Source organism: Argiope bruennichi, chromosome X2 (genome assembly GCF_947563725.1).
Source record: "Argiope bruennichi chromosome X2, qqArgBrue1.1, whole genome shotgun sequence".
NCBI lineage: Eukaryota > Metazoa > Arthropoda > Arachnida > Araneae > Araneidae > Argiope > Argiope bruennichi.
In genome coordinates, this window is record NC_079163.1 from 90,674,663 (window position 1) to 90,697,987 (window position 23,325).

A 23,325-nucleotide genomic window follows, 5' to 3' on the forward strand; every position below is an offset into this window, starting at 1 on the left:
TTTACATATTTGTTGCACGTACATTTGTATAAATATAAGGAGACAAGGAGTGGCTTTTGGGTCGTGCAATTTTATTTCAAATAAACCAGAAGAAAATCCATCTTAGTGAAGAGATGTCTTGACATATGTGTATCAATTTCCAAATTAAGAAAGTGTTTATACAATATTCACTATAAAAAAAAGTCCTCGTAATATGCTACCATATACATTGATTTTTGAACATTTAGTGTGGATATGGAAGAGTAATTAATTCTGCTATACTTCATCGGTGGCGCTTTAATTTCTATGGTGCTACTTGTTTAGTGTGGTGTACTATTGTTTTATCTAATTATTTGGAAGAATTGTTTCGCCGTTAGTATTGTCAGAATGATGAGACTCTAATACGATTCTTTGAAATGTAATTTCGAATGTATGCTCGTGGACTTCCATCATAGTCTAACTAATAGCTAATAGCAGAAAAACACTCTAACCTTGCTTTTATTCCTACTCTTCATAACTTTATATAGATATTGTAAACTTAATCCCTTGTATACTCGGAAAATTATTAGGAGACACAGTTATATACGTGGAAATGTAAGGATTCATATTAATGCTTAGAAAATTTAAAAAATACTGTTATTAATTTGCTTTAATTATTGAAAATTAATCAAAGAGTGTTTGCTATATGTCTTTCACAATAATCTAACAGAAATATGAAAACGATGTATAAATTAGAGTGACGAGTCAGATTCGACGTACAAGTGCAAAGAGCAAGCTAAATAAAAGAAATCATTCTATTTAAAAGAAATGTTTATTAATTGTGAAGAAAAATGAGTTGTAATATGGAAATTGTTCGACAAACAAAATGAATAAGTATTTCAAAACCATATACATATATATCACACTGTTATAATATTAATATGTAAAATATAAATATTTTATTTGGGAAATAAATTAGGTAGTTAAGACAATTATCACAGTCACCATAAATTATTGCTACGGATTTAAGCCTTGTGTATAAATAAATATATTTACAGAATAAATATCACAGACTGGTAGCTAAACTAAAAGTTAGGAGGGACTAGTTGTTAATCCGAGTTAAAAAAATATTCTAATTGAGAAAACATCAATTTCTTCTGATGGATTTCGAGGAAAACAATAAAATAAGACAAACAGAATGCTAATTTCCTCTAAGGTTCTTTCCTTTGAGGTTGCCTTTCCTATTAACGTGCTAAAATAAAAGCTGTTTTCTTTTCTTATTCTTGACTTTATTTCTCTGCCAAAGATCTTCGAATAAGCGACATAAAATCGTTCCATTTCAGTGGGCAAGTTCTGATCGATGTACAGATCTAAAAAAGTAAACATACACAGAATTAATTAATTTTTCATTGAGAATTATATAGTATTTGATTCTTATGCAGCCCCTCTTACATAACTGGTATTAAACTAATCTATCACAAATTATATTAATTTTAGTAATTATATTAATTCAACTCATAATTGGAAAATTTAGATGCAAATCGTATTAAAAAGTACAATACATATATATTTCATGAGGATTTATTATGTAGTTGTGTTAAAAGTCCACTTAAATAAAAGGAAAATCAAATATATCAAGCTCTCATATAGCATGGTAAAAATATCGGTCATTGCAAAAAAGCACATTATAGAAAATCTCGCAGTACGGCAACCTTTATTTAAAATACGACTCTTGTGTAGATAAATTTCCCTTACTTCAAGATTCCCCATAATGAGAACGGTTTTACAGGAATTTACTTTAATTATAAAGGTACAGAAACGTATTTAAAATATGCTGAATGATGTTAAAGTTTTACTAGAACCTCATTTTTTCGGGAAATCTAATTGAGTGTTTTAAGGGTTTAAGAAGATCTAAAAAGTTTAGTTTAAATTTACACAGCTCACTAGTTAGCTACAAACTAACTTGAAATAATCGTGATTTGTAAAATACTTTTAATAGATAACAAGGAACATATAATCTGAAATCATTATTGAGAAATTCAGACTAGGATCAGTTAATAGATTGAGAAATAAATCTTGGTTTGAATGGAAAATAAAATTATTGCTATTAAGTTCATTAAAACTTTTTCAAGGCTTCTCAGAAAGCGGAGCTTTATCTAATTTAACGAAATAAAAATGAATGTTTTTCAAATCTATTCCAACAAAATAAAAAGAAACATTTCATTATTTTTTTATATATTAAAGTGCATTTTTTGTATTCAACTTAAAAGAAGAAGAACAGTCATTTTATCATATCTAAACAAGTCCTGCAATTGTAGCATTTGCTCTCACTTTAGAGAGTATGTCAGCTTCAAACCTGTAGCTGGCGACTTTTAATTTCACGACCTGGTGTTCTATTATAAAAATGGTTTCTAGTATACCTGGCTACCTTTAAAGTTTATTATTTGATTTAAAAATCTCATAATTACTTTACACTTCCAGTTGTCCAAGACTTCGCTTCATTTCTGATGATTTGGCCATTTTTTGAAATCAGAGAGCTCCATCGAACTGTTCCATTTGATATTATTTCCTTCGGTATTTGTCTTATGACAGTCGGCGGAGACCAGTGGTGCCAGTGATGGGCAGTGGTTCTGTTGAGTTTCGTAACTGTCACAGGGGACTTACTGTGAGCAGCTTGCAGGGAGAGAGGCTTTTCACTATAGTTGGATAACAAAAATGGATAGGAAGGCACAGACCTGTTCATATTATAAAAGTTGCTTTGACTTTTGTTTTGCGAAACCTCAGAATCTTTCCGCTGTAAAACCTGGGAGAAAAAAGAAGTTTTAAATTGAATATCAATCATGTGTCATGACATGAATTAAAATAACTCGTATAATATTAGTGTCTTTAATATGCCTACAGAAATATACTCTTATTGATTTTCATTTTATTTTAGACGGAAAAAATAATTCATATTTTTCCTCTGTCGGCTAAAACGTGAACTTTTCTTCTTCTAGAATCAAAATCGTACACTCTGGAGAATATGTGTATAAAATTTGGTTGCTATCTAGCCTATAGTTGTGGACAGAAGTTGTCTACGCCCTAATTGTTTAATTTAGATCATACTGTATAAAAAAAATTTTTAATCGAATTTAATAAAAATTAATCAATTTTAATTAAAATTATTTAAATTATTTTTAAAGGGATTTTAATAAAAACGTATATTACAATATGATAATGGTCTAATGAGTTTACTTTATGGCTGAAATTTATAATAGTTAACTTTAAAACAATCAGCAGAATTTTATTTAGTTTTAATAATTTCCATTTTAATAACTGTGGAACTGAATGGAATTTCTTTATTTCCCAATTTCCATTGGGGTCAGAACTAACCGTCTTATCAAAAGGGACTTGTTATGAAATTAAATTTTCTTTAAAGTACAGGATATGCCAATCTCTGGATGGAGGAATGTTATCGTTATTTCTGACTGATTCTAAGAGTTCTTACTAATTAAAGCTTTCGTCCTTAATCGAGGAAACTCTAAAGATTTTCCATTACTGCTGATATTACTTTTTATCGAATAGCAACTGTCAAATGTAAACAAATTTCGTATGGGAAGGCTTCAGACGGTTTGATTGATTGTTTTTACAATTGCATTTAATTCATCGCTTCACTTTGCTATTAATGGAGTTACAAAATATTATAAGAAATGCTTGGAAGAGAAATCGCTGAAAACTTCATTCATTCAGAAGAAATAAAATGTAAAAGAAATCAAGAAGATAGAAATAGGCGAAATAAAAGTTTTCACCCAGCGGAAAAATTGGCTTAATATGTTGTCTGCAGCTTGGCTCACTTGTAACTCACATCTACTATCTAATTGTACTGGACCATCTATATAATTAGATGACTCTTTCTCAGAGAGGGATAATCTAATTATCTTATTTATCTAATTATTTTAACCCTATGAACACAATATCATAGGGTTAAAATAATGTACACTATGCTGTGTACATATAAGTGCACTATATTACAAGATTTTTCTATACATATAGTACACTATAATATACGCATATAGTATGCTATACAGATAGTATACTATAATGTACGATATTTCCAAGATATTTTTCGATATTTTAAATGCCGGTCAGTATCGTGAAGATATCGTAACAATGTTGTTGGGCATTTTGTGCCAATAAGGAAAACACCATAAATTGCCTTTTTAATCATATCAGTTTCATTTATGTATAATTTATATAATTTTTTCATTTTCAATCAATATTTTAAATTTAATTTAATACATAATCAGTGACCATACTTTACATATTTTGGTGAAATTCAAACACATCCATCAAAATATTCAATCCCGTGCTTTTACCAATATTAAAATTAAGATAAAAAAGAATTGCTTTTTTGGTCATTAACTTAATATAATTAAGAGTTTCATTTCTGCTTTTATTTTGTAATACACTAGAAGATGTATCCTCTATATGGGTTGTTATCCTTTTAAGAATATCTTGGATCGGATTGTCACATATTAATTAACGAAGATTGTAGTAGAAAATCTCATGCACTTTGGTAGCTTAAGAAATAAAAAACTTATTAATTGTAGCACTTTAGATGTAAATATATAGCAACATAAAGAATTTTATTTTTTTGATAGTGGGATCTTCTCGATCCAAAATGTTCACCAGCACTCAAACTTTTTCTTATGAAAGTAACATAAAGAATTTTATCTTTTTGATAGTGGGATCTTCTCTATTCGAAATGTTCACTAACGCTCAAACTTTTTCTTATGAATGTGTGTATGTGCTGGTAATCAACAGGTCAGACTGTTTAACTTAGAGCCACCAAACTTGATACATTCCTACTTTAGAGGATGTAGTATGCACCTAAGAACGTTTTTTTAAATGTTAATTAATAATTAAACAAAATTTTATGGTTTTCTGCGATAATTTCCGAAAATATGACAGTATAAAAATGACTTTTACATCATTTAAAAATTCAAAAAAAATCATCTTTTCAATTACACCAATTTTGAGAATTGCCAAGCTTTTGTCAGAATTTGATGCAGTGTCTTTGCTCAATTCACGTATAAGAGCAACTCACTAGTCAGCGATTCATATTCTTGTACGAGGAGAAAAACTCAAGAATAAGCAATGTTCATTAAGCATTAAGGTGTCGTCACCTTCTAGTGGCGGTTTCCTAACATCATTACTGTATGCGAGGGAAAATAAAAGGTCGGATGCTTTTTATACAGCCCTCGTATATTTAAAAAAAGGAATTTTTAAAAAACGTAATTTTATTTACTAAATTGAACTAATTTTTTTTAACTCGCTTCTTTAGCTGAATTAGCTTTTAACTGTATTTGATTTAAATAGTCAGAAAATTGTTGATTGTATTCAGATGTTTATTGTCTCACGTCTTTTATTGTATTTTCAAATACCACACATTTCTCTTCATTTTTGCTTTCTATTTCATTTATCTTTCGTATTTGATCTATTATATTTCAAAACACAATTGCCGGCGTCCTGGCCTAGGGGTAACAAGTCTTCCCGTGATTTGGGCGTCCCGGGTTCGAGTTCTGGTTCGGGCCTGGTTGTTCTTTACCCTGTGCTCTATCTGTGATGTGCGTGAAAGAGCCCCCCCCCCCCATAAAAAGAGGCTGTGCAAGCGAGCGTGTGCATGTCATTTTCATATCGGCTAAAGTCAGACTTCTGCCCTGGGGTCATTACCCTCAGAAGCTACTGCACCCCTCTTTTCCCGATCTCTTGGGTGTGGTTCGAATTGGTGTTCAATCCAAGGGGGACAAGCAACAACAACATAACCTAATTCTTAGGAGTGTGAAAATTTTCATCTGTATACGATAATTTTGAACAAAAAAGTAGAAGGAACCGAAATATTCTTTCCCCATCCAGGAATGTTTGAAATGACAGAGGCATGCTGCACATTCTATTACTTATTGTTTCGTGGGAAATTCTTTATTTTATTTCTTTCCGATTAATTTATTATCGTTCTTGTGGATCATTTTATTATTTTATTTTAGAATCAATTTATCATCTGCGTTCTTCAGTTTATTAACAAGTTTCGGTGTTTAAGAGTAAAGATTAATTAAAGATCTAATTAAAAGATTTGTGAATATGCCAAACTTCTGATATTATACCTTTTAATGCATTTACTTATGTGTTACACGAAGAAAAGAATTTAGCTTTTGGAAAAGATGTCGCTATTCCATGCTATTTTTTGCTGATGTTTTGACACAAATGGAAAAACTCATATATACAACAAATGTTAAAATATAGGGTGTTATAATTAAAGTTCTACTTTGAAATGACCATAAAAGAAAACTGCTGGACCAAGTGTTATCTAACTTGGTAAAAGTTTAAAGGAGGTTATGGGAATTTCTTTTCCACCAAAAGAAAAGGGAGGAGGGGTCAGAAACTCACCACCAGGGGAGGAAATGGCGCTGTATGCAATATTGTTAAACAAAATAAGACGTATAGTCATCGGTTTAAAATGCGTTTAATCGTTTCTGAAACGAAACTGTGGAAATTTGTAAAACCGCAGTGTGTTGTAGTTGGCTTACGGCAGGAAGGGGCAAATGATTTATGCAGATGCGCTTTACACGTCGTTTGGTTTTCCATATAAAAGTGAGCCTGTTTGATAGAGTTCTCATTTTTACGAATCGACAATGTCTCTAACCATGCAAAACCATGTTTTTTTCATTAAATGTTATTATGAATGCAGTAACATCGATTGGCGTGCTTTGCAAAGGTATCATTCAGTAACAGGAATACGCCGAGGGATATGTTAAGAGCTCTTGATCAGAATGCAGTAATGCTATTTAACTTGCTTTCAAAAAATGATAAATGCCACATTGAACATGTTTTGTAACACATTTCAGAAACGATTAAACACATTTTAAACCGATGTCTGCATGTCTTATTTTGTTTAACAATACTGCATGCAGCTCCATTTCCCCTCCTGGTGGTGAGTTTTGGATTTTTTTTTTTTTTTTTTTTTTTTTGGTGCAAAAGAAATTCTTATGACCTTCTTTAAACTATTACTAAGTTTGATAACATTTGGTCCTATAGTTTTCTTTTTATGATGATTTCAAAGTGGAACTTTAATTACATCCACCTTGTATTTATTATTTCTATAATTCATTGTATTTTTTTTTCTCTCTCTTGTCTGATTTCTTCGACAGTACGTAATCATAGGAAAACGACAGAAAAGTTAACGAATAGGAACCTTATAAAAGAAAAAGTAAAATTTTTTTAGTTGGAAAGAGAAACGAAGGTTAATACTGCACTGCAAACTTTTTTTATTTTATTTCCTACATTTTTTTAATTTGAAATTGTTTATTTAAGAATAGAATTAATATTTATTCTTTTCTCACACTGGTAATTGTAAAAGCGGTCTTTGTGCGATTGTTATTTTTAGACAATGTTTTCGCATAAAAATCTAGAAAAAATAAACTTGTTATTTATTAATTTGTAATGATTTTTAAATAAATTTTTATTATTCACTTGATTGATAAGTTTATTCCATTTTTAATGATTCAGGACGATTCTATGAACACCATTCATGAATTGATTCCCTTTTTCTAAAACCATCGATATGAAAACCAATTCTAAACTTAAAGAGAATAAGAATAAAGAAATTTTTAATGTCACATATACAGGGTATCTCAAAAACCTTGACCGCGGCTTTTATTCCTTAAATATTGATTATAGTCATATACTGTAAATAACAAAGTTGCATAAAGAAAAGTGTAAAATGTTATGAAATCGATTAAAATTTTCTGGGGATTAAACTTCAAAAAATACAAAGTTTAAATTTTTATACGTACCATGTACAGAAAATGCCCAATGAGTAAAATGTGTCCCATCCTCTAATAAGGTCAAGTACAAAATTTCAGCAATTTATCACAAAAAGTCTCAAAGATATGAAACTACATAAATGCTGACTTAAACCACTTTTCAATGTCTGGATATGAATTCACAAAGCGGAAAAACCATGTGGGATGCTCGTGTTTTAGGGGTCGTACACAAATTAACAGCGAAAGTAATGATTGAATAAATAAATAATGATTTTATGATTTATTGGTTCAAAAGTATTAAAAATTTGTAGAAATAATAACTTAAAGGAAAGATTACACAAATTTTTTTATAAGTTCATTGACTGTGCTATTTTTAAGTTAAATTCTGTAATTCATGATATAAAATTTTAAAGTATTTTTCAGGTAGCATAGATTTTAAAATTTGTATTTAAAACTAAAGATATGAAGCATGTTTTATTTCCTTAGGATGCATTCCTGCGCCGCGTCATCTGCACTGAAGCTGTAAACATTTGCATTTTAATTTGTGATTGACCCTTCGCCAACTTTGTTTTAACATATCTTTCAGAGTTTTCTTGATAAAATTTTGAAATTTTGTACATGACCTTATAAAAGTACGGGGCAAATTTTACTCACTTTTTTTTTTGTGCATTTACTTTATTTCTTTTTACGAGGTCCGTATAAAAATTTAAATTTTGTATTTTTTTAAGTTTAATCCTCTGAAAATTTTAATCGATTTCATAGCATTTTGCACCCTTTTTTACACAACTTTGTAATTTACAGTATATGTCCATGATCAATATTTAAGGAGTAAAAGCCAAGGTCAAGGTTTTTGAGACACCCTATATAGTAATCACGAGGTTCCTTTGGGATTATTTTGAAAATCTAGTAAAAAAGCCAAACTTTAAAACTATTTTGGCGTATTCTTTTCGACTTTACTAAAATACAGATAACGCACACAAAGTGATAAGGATTCCTTACTTTTATTGCTACGGGAACAGTTGAAAAAACATCCAAAAAACTGAAATACTTATCATGTTTTAAAAGTTTACGAATATCATAAATTAAATACATACATTATTATTATTATTATTAAAGTTCCTGCACTTAAAGTAAGTTTTTGTCTTTGCAGAGGACCTTATATAAATTATCAATTAAAAGAAATTGATTTTGAAAGCAGTTCTGGGCCACTAGAACTTTTATGCAAAAATTTGTTTCCCACATTACTTCAAGATAGTTTCAACGCTTTGTTTTTTTATGTATTTTGTGGGTCTTTATTATTATTTTTTTTTAACTCACAGGATTCCTTTCCCAGCGATTTTTCAAAATAATGATCTCACATAAAGAAAAACAATTTTGATAAGAATTAAGTTATCCCTTTCCGATAACACGAATAAAAAGTGTTTAGGGTTGTTTGTGAAGATTTAAATAAAATGTAAGTTTTGCGGGATTTTTTTTTCTAACATATAATGAAATATTAAAAAATTAATTGTGCTTTTCTCTTTTCCGTCTCGTCACAGTAACAATCAATGGAATCATTTCATATTCAAGAGGCACTCGTGAATTCCACTACGCCAATTTAATTTTTGAATCCAGTAGGCGTATTGTTATAGCGAAAAAAATAATATAGCTAGCTAGCAACACACTCATCATATTAAATGATATATGTTTATTAAGTATCTGTGACATCATGTAAATTGCCTGTTTAATCAGAAACACAGGAAATGATTACCATGGAAACCAGCACAGTAAGAAAGAATTGGTTGGTAATAATGGGCCTATATCAGGTTTTATTAGTAATTGATGGACGTTAAAATTAATTTTTAATAATAATTGATGAACGTATAATCAATATTAACTTATGACTATGCTTTCCTTCTAATTAGTATATATTAACTGAGCTTATTCTTGCCATGGCATACATAATAAAACTGGGTTTATTCTTGCCATGGCATGCATAGTAAAACTGAGCTTATTTTTCCCATGCGTAGTAAATTTCAATATGCTTTATTCTGAGCAACAGAGTAAGATCATTAATAAAAGTTTGGCACCTTTACGTAAATGTTTCTTATTAGTAGTATTAATAATTAGTTTTTACTGTTATTTGTTTAAATTATTAGGTTATCTTAATTTAGTTAATTAGTAAACAAAGATGGTTTATTAATAAAGTATTTTTGGCTTGCTGAGTAGGAACAATACTTACAGTTGGTTCTGTGAGATATTGAAGCGTAGCTGCAATGGTTTCTAGAGCGGGATTTGATTGAACAGGATTAGTTCTTCGTTCTGGAAGCCAAGGCACTCCGAAATAATGCTGGGCGAGGTAGCGGTTGGGAATAGCCACTGGTTCAACAACAAATATCATGAGATAAATTCCTGCTAAAAGGGCCATTAAGTGCAGTGCGGTCATGATTCGTTGTACGTAAAACAAGCCAAGTGCCCTTGCTGATCCTGTTTCAAGGACATTTTTACAATTACTATTTTATTTGAGAAACAATGCACAATATTAGTTTTATTCTATAAAAAAATTAAACAAGAGTCTCCAATCTCACGATTTAAGAATTTTACAGAAATAAAATATCTAATTATGAAAGATGCTAAAACAACCTGAATGTGTTATTAATTTATTAACAAGAATGAATATGTTTCAAATAGTTTTTATTAATTTATTTAAACTTGTTTTTTTAAATACAAGTAAGAACTAATTATCTTCACATAATGTGTGTTCAAATGAAATAAAGGAACTTGAAACCAATATTTCTTAGAAAAGTAATTTTTATTTAATCATTTATTACAAACAATGATACCTTAAAACAATGTAAACAAGTTCGAAAAATAAAAGATGTACAGTAATTTCCAAAGAAACCTTCGGTGAACAAAAACAGACAAATAAACAACAACATAGAAGCAATACTGCAATAAATAAATAAATAAATGATTAAACACAAAACTTATGAATTCTTTCTGAGTATTAAACATACATATACTGAATATTAAACAATAAATAACAAATGAGAAAATAAGGAATAGCATTTAATTTCCTGCAACAGTCAATCCTTTTTAATAAAGAAAAAAAAAAAGAGATTTTTAAAATAATTGAGGATAGATTACTAGATAAAAGTGTGTATTTAATATTCAAGATACTTTTTTTACCTAATAAATAGAAAAGTTCTAAATTTATCGGTAAGATGTCCTTTAAAACATGAAATGATAGCTTCATATAATACTGTAACATTAATACTGATGAAAAGGTAAACTTGTATGCTCTTTTTAACAAACATTCACACACATAAAACATTGTTTGGGGGGTAAACATTGTACGATCACATTCAGCAAATTATTGAACTACATTTTTAACAGTTCCTTTAAATATTGTACAGCATTAAATATATCTTAATACCAAAATTAGATACTATATATTTTCAAGCTTTGTAGAAAATATAAAGCACTGCTTTTTATTACATGTAGAGTATGCAACTAGACACCAATGAAGTTTCAAAAAACCAGTTTATGCTTCCTTCTGAAAATGAAAATAGAATATAGAAATAATATCCAGTCATTTTTTTTTTTTTGATGTGATACAATGGTTTCAGTCCTTTCCAAGTTCTCCATTATCTTCATGATCCTAATATAGCTGCAAAAGTGAATCAAACAGAATTAATTTTTAGGAAGAAAATCTTAAATAAAAATATTATTTAAACACATTTCAAACTTTTTGATTTTACTAATATTTAAAGTGCTGGAAGTTGCTCAAGAATTTTAAAGCCTGCTCGTTCGACAAGTTATATTATAGATTAGAAAAATAAATTATTCTATTCAATGTGCATTTTAATTGTGGCTCTGGTACAATTGGATTGAACAAGAACTGTAAAATTCTAAAAGCTGGAACTTTTTAATGCACGTTTAGATACATGATAAGGAGCCATGAAAACAAATATGGGTAGTTTCAGCTTACATTTGATCAGGAATCAAAAATCAATTGAGAAAAATATTTCGACAAAAATACCTATCATTAATATTCACAAGACAATTATACGAATTAAAAATGTTCTAAAAGTTCTAATAAATATATATTTCATTAATTACTACATTTTCATACAGTTATATACACTTTATATTGCATGCATATATTGTACATACATTGAATATTTTTAGCTGCCCAATAAGAAATCGACGATGAAAAAGTTTAAAATGTTCCAAATTAAAATATTTGTTGCGATTCTACATTTTCCATTATACACTGAGTGATTAAAATTATTCAGGCACTTTTGGTTTTTTATATTATTCCTAACACCTCTAGAAAAGCTGGAGGTGTGGACTATCTTTGGACTTCGACTTGTAAGTAAAAAATGCATCTGAACTCGCATTCTACTGTGAAAAATCAGTCACCAGAGCATTTAACCAGACATTGATAATGGAGAAAAGCATTTTGGCTGACCGCGTTGCGAAGAAAACAGGTATTAATTTGAAATCTTCAACCAGGGTTTTCTATACTTTGGACAGTATTTTCAGGCTTTTTCATAAATGTGTCACGTATATTAGGAAATATCTAAAGTTTTAAATATTCCCAAACTTTTCCGCAACTTTTTTCTTCACAGAACGCAGAGCTTTAAATTAAATAAAACGAAATTTACAGTTTATATCATAAAAGTATTATTAAAGTATTATATTAAATCTGAAATAAAATCTTTAAGGATCCGAGGAAATAGGAGTATTTTTAAGAAATAAATTTTAACTGCGCATGCTCGAAACATCGCATAATTTTCTTTTTAAACTTCAAAGTCAAATATGTAGGACAACTTATGTAATGATTCCAGTCGAATACCTTTAAGATTCAAAAAATATATCGACGCTGCAGCGAAATGAATTTCAGTTGGTCTCGAAGAATAGCAAAATTATGAGGGGGTTTCTATAAATTGATAATTTTTAAGGACGAAACTGTGAATAGTTGTATTCAATTCCACAAAAGATTGGAAATATATTAAACACACTTTCATACTTGTGAATTAAGATACGTATCATAAATTGCAGTAATTCAGGAATTATAATTATCGAAAAAAATTATGTTATTCATTATAATTTGCTTCAACATTATATTTCTAATATTATGTAATTTCATTTACAATATAATAGGAAGCATACGAATGTTTCAGTTAAGTTTTGTTTCCATGACTATTTCGCAAAAAGTGGCAAACTACTTTGGCAAGACAAGCATTGTCAATGAAAATTTATGCCAATATTTTGAAAAAAATTGTGCAACTGGTTCTGATTAACTATAAATAATTTTTTCAACAAATAATAGACGAGAAATTTATGTTTTCTTGTAAGTATACTTTTATTTTAAATTGCAACTTTTTTCTTGGACATTAATTTATGCCAATATTGTTGCAATATCTACGAATAACCACTTGGAAAGTCTATACTAATACTGAAGGAGAATGTCATTTGTTCTATTATACTAAATTAACTTCTCTAATTTTAATAGACTTGACTCATAACAAAGGTTTATGTAAGGAATAAATGTTTTTTAACTTCAAGTTTAAAACTTCCTAGATGTGGTAATCCTTCATCAACTTTACACATTATTAAACTAGAGTCGTTTCATATATTAAAAAAAAATGGAATAAGTTAGTAATATAAACGATTGGTTTAAAAGAACTCAGATACTTTAGTTCCCTTTGGTGTGTAAATAGAATTTCCAAAAAAAGAATGTAATCTTTTTTCGTATGCAAACATTCTAATTTGTAAACATCATTAATTCCAGCTCTGCACTGTTCCTGCTTTCAACCTCAACTTACTGTAATTAGATATCAGTTTCTTTTCCAAGCATCATAAACCTGGATCTTCTCTTTATAGGATTCGTTTTATAGATTCCATATGACAAGTTTCTAAAACTCCGTAATTATCTCGTTATTCCACTTCCACTTTAAGAATTTTATTAAAGCTCCAAAACAAAATTCTTGGAAAATATAAGATTTCCTAAAAATAACGGTGTGAAAATTGAGCAGCGACTCTGGATGTAGATTAATGATATAGAATCTAGATATCTATTTAAATTTTATATTAATGAAATCAAAATTGAAAATCTTAATGCTGAAATGTCTAAAATAAAGTCAATTTAATGACAAGGACAGTTTTTTAAAAGTTTTATTGCGCTCTTATTATTAAAATATTTTTGAAATGAAGGCAATTGAGTATATTGCAAAAACTTTGAATCACCACAATCAAATATAACATTTTATTATCAATATGTAGAATTCTAAGTATTTTCTATTCATTATATTTGAAATAACTATCAATTTATATTTGTTCCCATGCATTTCTATCTGCATGGGTTATTTTCTAATGTATATGTCCATTTCGGTGTTAAGGGGCTGAAAAATATGGAAATATAAGAAAATGAAACACAACAATTTGCATTAGAGACTCTTTGGTGGTGCTGCATTCTAAGATTCTCTTTATGGTCTAAAATATTTAATACGATTCAAATAAACAAAACATGTTTTATATTTCTAATTGATCCCGATTAGGACACAAATATTATGATTTACTGACTCTACCAAACCCTGATACATGGTATCTAACCCATTCGTCTCAAAATTGCAGAGCTAAACTAATTATTTATTAAAGAGTATTAATTATTTCTTACCTAAAGAGATTCAGCACTACAGACTTGAAAGATTCTTCCATAAGTCCTCCGATCTTAAAATTTGTAAACCCTTTTCAAGTTTCTCCAGCACTTCATCCATTGTGGTGTTGTGCCTTTTGAGGTATCTCGGATTTCGATAACTGGCGTGCCGAGGAGGACCAGCATATCCCACTCCATAATAATTCCTCGGTGGAGGAATTCCAAAGGGGTACATGTTGGTAGGAGGATAAGGACCTACTGGTGAGTGAGGGAGTGGTGGTACAGGAAGCGGTGACAGTGGCGACTCAAGGAGGATGAACATAAGGAATATTCCAATGAATGTAGATAATACTGTTAGCATAGGACTAAGATCACTCCAAATGCCCCGTAAACTGGACAGCAGTGTTGTATCCCCTGCAACACGAGAAAATGTTGGACCGTAGTTTATCGCGCCATTGGAATCTTAACAATGTTACACATTTTATTCACTTATGGAGTTACATAAGTATGTCAGCAATTTATACCAAGATGTGTCGTCTTTAATGGCGTTTCAAATCGGTTCGGCTTCATCTTTATTTGAATGAATGCAAATTTCATTAGTCAGTGTCTTTGTCAAATTTCTGAATGCCTAAATGTTAGTAAGTTTTACTAATATTCGCATTTTTCTTTTATATAGTTGATTAAAAGTGTAATCTCTTTGATTAAAATTCGGTTAAAATCTTTAATTTTTATCATCTGATGAAAACCTGTCTATTAATGATAGTATAAAACTGCATGATAATATTTTCTTAAATATATAGGCGAAATTATTTTCGTCTCAGTTCGATATAAATTCAGATAGCAAGAAGTAATTGCAATTTCAAGTAATAACGACAAAACCCGTTAGGTACAAAAAATAACACCGGCGTGAAGAACTTTTTATTTAGTTTTAATTTCTTAGAAACGCGAAATCTATATTTAATTAAGGATTTGCTACTTGTCTAGTATATTTGCCTAAAAAAATTAATAATTTGTTCTTATCAGTGGAAGTTTCCGCTTTTTCACAGATCATCTTACATCTCAATCTATGAACTGAAATTTTCAACGAAAGTAATGGTAGTGAACCAACAGACTATGTACTTGAAGAAATCATCACCGAATCAATGCTCCGAAATGAAAAAATTATCTTTAAGCGAACAATGAGCAGTCAACCAGAATGTTAAAAGTATTCTTTTTAGAAAGCTTATTAGAAATCATTCTTAACTTTATCCCGCTGGAATTATTATTTATTAATAAAAAATAAAAAAAATGAAAAAAGAAACAAACAAAGAAAAACTTAAAGTTGAAAATTATTTGTTTATACATAGATTAATGAATGAATTACATTAATATTAGTTGATTAAAATTATTCACTCATTATTCGTTTGTATTCAATTCGTGTAGCCATTTAAGATCTATCGAACCTTCTACAATCTAAAATAAAAGCATAAAAGCGTATAAAAGTACATTAATACTAAAGGAATCTCAGTTAAGGAAAGTGTTTAAATAGAAAAAAAATATCCATCAATAGCCATATCACGATAGATAGAAAGAATTTAACTTGCAATTATAAAAAAAGGGCAGTTATCAGTTATTATCAATTATGAAAAAGGGCATGGAAGAGAAAACTTTTGAGATATTGCCCGAAATTTGTTTTTTTAAGGACATTTTAAAAACTTCACTGGCATATAAAAAATAAACATCAAAGGAATGAAGTACACTCAACTATAATTTTAACGTCATAACTTTCAGAAATCTTATTTGAATATATGTTTTTAATAGACAGAACCATCTGTCAGTTGACATATCTCACGAATGAAAGAAAGAATAATAATAATAAAAAAAAATCATGGAAAGAGGAAATAAATTCTGCTGTAATATTGATCGAGACAATGTGGGATGCTTACACGTAGTTTCGAATCCTACTGCTTTTGCTACTGACCCCGGAGGTACCCTATACTAGGTCAGGACGGTAAAAAGGTGTTTGGCCTCAAGAAATCACTTCAGTTTCCGGAAATTGATTCATTAAGTTTGTTTCGTATTTTATGTATTTCCAAAAGGCAACTAGTTTCGACAAAGAGCGTGAATCCCACCCATTCACTTGGATTCATCTTTTGTGCTTAATTGTATCTAATTTTGAGCTGATTTTATTTTTATTTATTTTAGAACTTTTTTCCCCCGAGGTTATCACGCACAGAATGCTATCGTATGAACGTCAGTGCTAAAGTGACCGCCTCTGATACACTTAACCTGTTTACAGACATTTACTGTGGGATTTGTGATTGCGATTTACAAGTGTAAGAATGATCGTTATTTTAAGACTGATTGTTAGCTGTCTACTTTGTTTTTCTTTTCAAGGTTGCGAACAAAGGAACAATATCGCTTTTTTATTCTTATAAATATAGAAATCTGTCTTTTAATAATCCACTGAGGTTTCCTTTGAATTTAATTGCCCTATATGTAGGAAAACATTTCTCGAAACAGATTACTCAGTCAGAACTATTTAAAACATCAGTTTTAATATGGATTTTTATTTATAGCTTTAGCTCAGTTTTTCACTCGGTGGAAAGAAATTGGCGAATACTCCTTAAAAAAGGTGCATGCATTTTTATTAAAAGCAAGTAAGCACAAAATTGTTTTATTTCAAAATAATGTTACATCTAACAAAGTGAAACTTTCACATATTATTAAAAATAATGTTATAGAACTACATTTACAAGAAAATATCAGTACGATTGGAAGAAGTTATCAAAATGTCCGATTTTTCTAAGCTATAAGATATCACTGATACTGGATTTTTTTACTATAAATAGACAGTGATATTCTAATTACCTAATAAGCCTTCGCATATAAGAAAATTAAATTCATAATTTTTAAAACTAAAAATAACTGAAAGATTTCATAGATAATAATTGTTGTGATAGGTAGCAGTACAGATAGAAATAATTACTTGGTCATGGATACATACGTATTTTGCAAATGCATCTACATTTCAAGTTTATCGAAGTATTTAATGAAACTTTACATCGTATATACGATGAAAATATACAGAAAGTTAATTTTTTGATCGCAATTTAATGATGAATCTTAAATTGTGAAGAGATATTAGTGCCTACCATTGCTACAGTGTTGAATAATGTGTATTTAAATACTATTATTTAAAATTTGTATTTTTACTGATGTTAATTTGCAGTGCATATTTTGAAGCTTAAAGTTGCTTTTTTGAAAGTTCTTGAAGTTGTTTAATTTGAATAAATTCCCTTTTTTATTACTTCTTAAAATAAAACTTCATCCATATATTTTTATTTTAACCCTTTCGGTACTTCGCTTTAGTAGTATACCATCACTGAATGCAAACTGGACTCGGATCGTGTATTAAATAATTTAGTCGATATTTTGCTATTGCATCTCACATCTTGCACCTCTGAAATGCAGCATGATAATACTTTCTCCCCTTAAAGGTAACCACAAAAAATTCTAGAGAGCTCGTTCTCGGAGTATTACTTAATGCGTGTCATTTTAAAAAGGCCCAGATTAGCAGGTATTCGCGAATGACTGGTATTAAAACAAAATTACGAGTAGGAATTTTAAATGGAATTTGTTGTGATGCACTTATAAATGCCACGGAGCTTAATCTTATGATTTGTGGCGGTGATTTGTATTATATTATCATAATAGTAACCATACTCTAGAGTTTTTTATTTGGCATGGAAAATCTTTAAAATATCCTTAGATATAATCGACATTCATCTCTATATATATTACCCGTATCAAACCTTCGTCCGCTCGGTTTATTTCGGTTATGCCTGTTAAATATAGCATCAGAGGCGAAAAGGTCAATAACAAGTAACGGTACTACTCAAAATTCTCATCATACGCTTGTAAATGGGCAAACCTTAATAGAGAGGTTTATTCACAATTTTTATAAGTGCATCAGTATTACAGTAAAATTTGATTGAAGTACATATTAGCCCTTTCAGTTTGAATTTTGATTCGAAATCTGTTTGAAGTAATGATATATAACGTTAAAAGCATTAAAAAAGTTTTTACTTAAGAATCACATTTTATGCAGAAATTTATTTATTTTGAAAAGTGCTTAAAAATGCCACATTATTGTTGAAACTCATGAATTTTTTTAAATAAATAAATATAAAAAAAAATCAACGTTTCTAGTTATTTTCACAAGTAATGATTAAATATATGTTAAATTTATGTATGTAGATTTTAATGTTCTAGGTATATATTATTAAAGCCCACGAAAGTTATTCAACTATAATGTATCAAAAAGTAAAAATTCCCCCAAATCCAACTACATTCTTTTCGCATATATAAAGTGCCTTTCATGCGTAAGTGAGTCATGTATTTTCATAAAATATTAAGTTTCTCTGATATAAGACTAACAATATACATACATTGCATTTAAACAAAATGCAAGAATAATTCCTTCTGCATCAGCCGATATCATAATCTACATCATCGTAGATAGAAATCTGAATTCTAAACTGGCAGAATGATCAAATAATATTTCTTGGAATCAAAATAATGTTGCACAGTTTTTAAAATGTATATCAAAGTAAGATAGACTCTGATTATATGTATTTTTCAGATTGATTCAATCATTAGTTCTGTATAACCAGATTTTGTTCTCAGAAAATTCAGTTCTAAAATGACGAAATAATCAAATAATATTTCTTAAGTCAAGAGATGCTACATAATTTTTTAAATTTATATCAGTTTAAAATATGTGCATTTTGCAACTTATTTTCCCCCCTGAAAGTAATTTAAATTAAAAAAATAATCAAACTATACCATACTCTTTGCCCATCAATCTATGGTAACTAACAAACATATACTTTTAGTTAGAGCATTCTGGTATGAATTAAATATTTATTCTCATGATATATGAATTTGAATTTTTTTCAAAGGAGAGGCAAGCACTTTAAAGCATAATCTATATAATAATGGAATGACACATCCTCAAAATATTTGCTTCCGGGATGCAACGCTTTATGAGCCATTAGGTGAATAGGAAATCAATTTAATGAAATTTCTTCTGCTAGGTAATGAATTATTTGGTTAACAAAAAATAAATTTCAATTAACTTACATTAATTTTTTTTCTTTTAACGAAATAAAAATGCACGTTACCCCATTTTCAGACTCTTTTATTAAACTTGACTTTTGAAATCGATTCCCCGTTTACTTTTTAGTAGGCTAGAGTTTAGAAATTTTATAAGCTTGCATATTCTCGATAATTAAGCACTATTTTAATATTTTCGAAACATAATTTTTGTAATCGATTCATTAAATTAAATTTTTATTCCAAAAGGTGGCGCCATCACATTTTGATTTCGAAAAAGTTTGATTTCAAGAATCCATAATATTTTTAATGATAAATCATAAATTAGGGATTAATAGAAAACAGTTAAAACATACCTACTTTTTAAATATATAAATAAAAGTGTGTTTGAAAATCTATTTCCGAATTTCTAGTTGCATATTCTGCAACATAGCGTTGTCGAAGATTCTGCAGTATCCAGTCCAGAGAGTAGATGTATATAGTGATCAATATAAAGCATTTAAAATATAAATTAATGATCCTGAAGAGAGAGAAGCGTATCAGTATCTTTCCTGAACTCTTTATGACATGATAATTTTTGAAATCAGAATCAAACAACTGTTCATTTGTTTGTATTCTGTTTTAATGAGCGCGACGTATTTTTTCGTACTAAATCGAGAGTGCTCTATATCTTTATAATTGACTTTTCTTCTCGAGTATTTCACTGTTTAAGAGATAGTACCACTATTTTCCAAAATTTGCCGATAGATGGTACTGTAATTTGTCTCATCTAGTAGTGCATAGCTTTTTTAATATACCTAAACATCAACTTTATGGCCTAAACTGTCACTGTTTAGACGTTGTGGTGAGTGTAATGGATATAAGTAGGGATCCTGTATAAAATAATATTTATCAAAAGTGCACAAATGGTCAACATAATAACACACCACCAGATATATTGCCAAGTCAATTATCCAATAAAATAAAGTTTAAAGTTTATAGTTGTAGGCCAATACAATAAAATTATGTTATAGAAAAGCATAAGAGTGAAACAAAAATAAGCAAAGTTTTGATACTTTGTGCTGAATGAAAAAGTTAATATCTTTAATCTTAAAGAAAAATGAATAAAACGTCCTATAGAGCACCATAAAATGAGCTTCATTTACTATTCAAGCTCTTTAATTTAATTTTAAGAATTTTAGTTTACAGCGTTCTCTCATCTAATATTCTTAGATCTTTTTATTAGTTGTTATCTGGCCTTCAGCTAAAACCCACTTCATAAGTTAAAAGCTGCGCTTTGCCTCCTAATCGGATTAACTTCCCGCAAGAAGTGCGCCATAATGGAAATCATTCGGCAGAAAATCCAGTGTCGGCATTCAGTGAATTTTTTCTTCTTTATATATGTATATATTACCGTCAATGACCGAAATTAACGAAAGTCAACATTCATCTGGTGAATGTCAAAAAAGAACTAAGCGAATGTTGACATTAACCGGAGTGTATCAACATTTGCCAAATTTCAGACTTTCACTTTAACATATACATGGTTCATTCGTGTGGATTGATCTGTTTTTCTTTCTACAGATTAATTTTGTTACATACATTTTTTTTTTTACAATTTATTAAAGCAAAACGTTGAATTTTGACAAAAATTTAAAAATGTAACCTATAGTAATAAACACCTAAGTTTCAAATATTTAAAATAACATGTCAAATTCTTCCAATATTTTTGAATTTATTTATCCCTCTCACATAGATTTATTGACAACATTTGAAATAATAAGTTATAAATTAAAAGTTAAATTTTAGGAAAAAAATTTTTAATTTCTGATTACACTAATGAAAAGATGTGTTTCGAAACTGTTTTTTTTTTTTATTAAATTTATTTTTTAGATTTTTGGGGGGAAGGTGAGAAGAAAATGAACGATAGTTTTGAGCATCAATAACTGTCTCGCTATAAATAAATGAACTCGTAACTGAGAAGTTTATATGTATAAATAAAATATTAAATGTATTTGATGATTTCTTTGATAGTCACATGAAAACTGTTGAAAACAAATTTTGAGATTTTGAACCAGTTCATATATACTGAAAATGTGTATTCGAACCATAAAAAAAACTTTAAAGTAATAATGAGGTTCTTTTTTTTAAACAAGTTTTGTTCAGGAGAACGTACCTTATATTCGACTTCCTGAAGATTTAAATCCTAAATACATTATAATTTACATATTTCAAGTACAATTTAAAGAAAGTTCATCCACTAAGAGGCTGAATTCATTTCAGAAATTGAATTTTTTGCTTATATATTCATTAGATAATTAAGCTATATTAAGTGTAGAATGACAATAAGACAAAGCGCTAAGAAATATATATATATATATATATATATATATATATATATATATATATATATATATATATATATATATATATATATATATATATATATATATATTCTTTCGGACAATATTCTTTTCGTATGAGTATTTTAAGTGTGAACAAAGAAACCTTGTCATTCTACTAAATAATGAAAATGGAGAAATTCACATTGATTTTTGCATTTTCAAATTTGTTTCTAGAATAAAATAAGATTAATAACAAATTTATTTCATAATAAATTGTAGTTCAGACTTATCGTAAAAAGAATAATTTTTTTCGATAGTTTTTATCAATGATTATAAAATATGACTTCATTGATAATATTTTCTATTCATACAGTGAACTTAAAAAAGGCAAAAACTAAACATTGCTGCATTTCTATTCATTGGTTTTAAATCCATTTGCATAACATTACATTTCATAATTCACTCAGGAGCATTAATACTAATTTGGAGACTCTAAGGACTAAGATATAAGAAACAAGTCAAAATTAAACCAATGAATCTTTCATAATTAAATTATTTTAAGTTAACTTTTTGACAGTCCGATTTTTAAAAATTTGAATGCTTTATTTGTGTAAGAGTGATGATTTTTCAGGAAAAAAATCATAGCAATTAAAATAGATATTTAATATTAATATTTTAGGTTGAAATTTTCATAACTCACTTGTCGCCAGTGTGTCGTTTTGGGATTCCTCCTGATCGTGATCCTGAAACTTTTCCACCTCCTTCCGTACCTCCTTTTCTTCTGCATCCTCTTTCCGATGGACAATGGTCAGATGTCCAGAATGATTACTAATATTCTTTGGATTAAAGACACTGTACCAAGCTCGGACCGGTGATTTCGTCGTCACATTATGACTTGAAATCTTTTCATTAAAAACTTCGGTTCCATTGATATAAACGATCTTAGCATGGATTCTTACTAAGCAGAAGAGACTGAGTACAGCGAAAATTGTTGCATGCTTCCACTCCATTTTCAGTGTGTCACCTGTTGCGGCTAAACTCGATCGCTCGGAGGTGAGAACTGAAAACCGAATTCCGGTTAGATTGGAGATGAGGCCAGAAAGGGTGACGTCAGCTTCCCACACGCGTTTTCCTGAGGAGGAGGTGGAAGAAGAGCGGAGAGGCCCAAGAGGTAGCATCCTTATGACAGGGAATTTCGTAATCGTGGGAGTTTCGGAACCACACATTAAAAGTTAATGTTAGAAATTATTGTTATTGACCGTGGGAAAAATATTTCTCGATTCTTATTAACTTTTGACAATGGTTTGTTTGGGTTTGAATGAAAAACAAAATATAGAGAATTTAAAAATCCGAAAGAAAAGAAATTTTTGAGGAGTTTATTTTTCTAAATGTTAATCTTATGTTTAATTAAAATTTCAATTAAACAATGGCTTATGAAGTTATTTTATGCCCTTGCATACAGGCTTTCTTGACTTCTTAGACTTGTATTGTTATCGGCCGTGGG

At 29.2% G+C, this 23,325-nt stretch overlaps 1 protein-coding gene across 1 annotated transcript; it reads right to left on the reverse strand.

Moving 5' to 3' along the window:
• Nucleotides 1–839: 839 nt before the first annotated feature.
• LOC129960479 (uncharacterized) lies at nucleotides 840–22,864 on the reverse strand. The gene is made up of 4 exons (XM_056073944.1): nucleotides 22,522–22,864; nucleotides 9,979–10,223; nucleotides 2,427–2,761; nucleotides 840–1,328 (listed from the first exon to the last, which is right to left on the reverse strand). The coding sequence occupies exons 1-4, from the start codon at nucleotides 22,829–22,831 to the stop codon at nucleotides 1,298–1,300; spliced, it is 921 nt and encodes a 306-aa protein (XP_055929919.1). The 5' UTR covers nucleotides 22,832–22,864; the 3' UTR covers nucleotides 840–1,297.
• Between the last annotated feature and the right edge of the window lie 461 nt (nucleotides 22,865–23,325).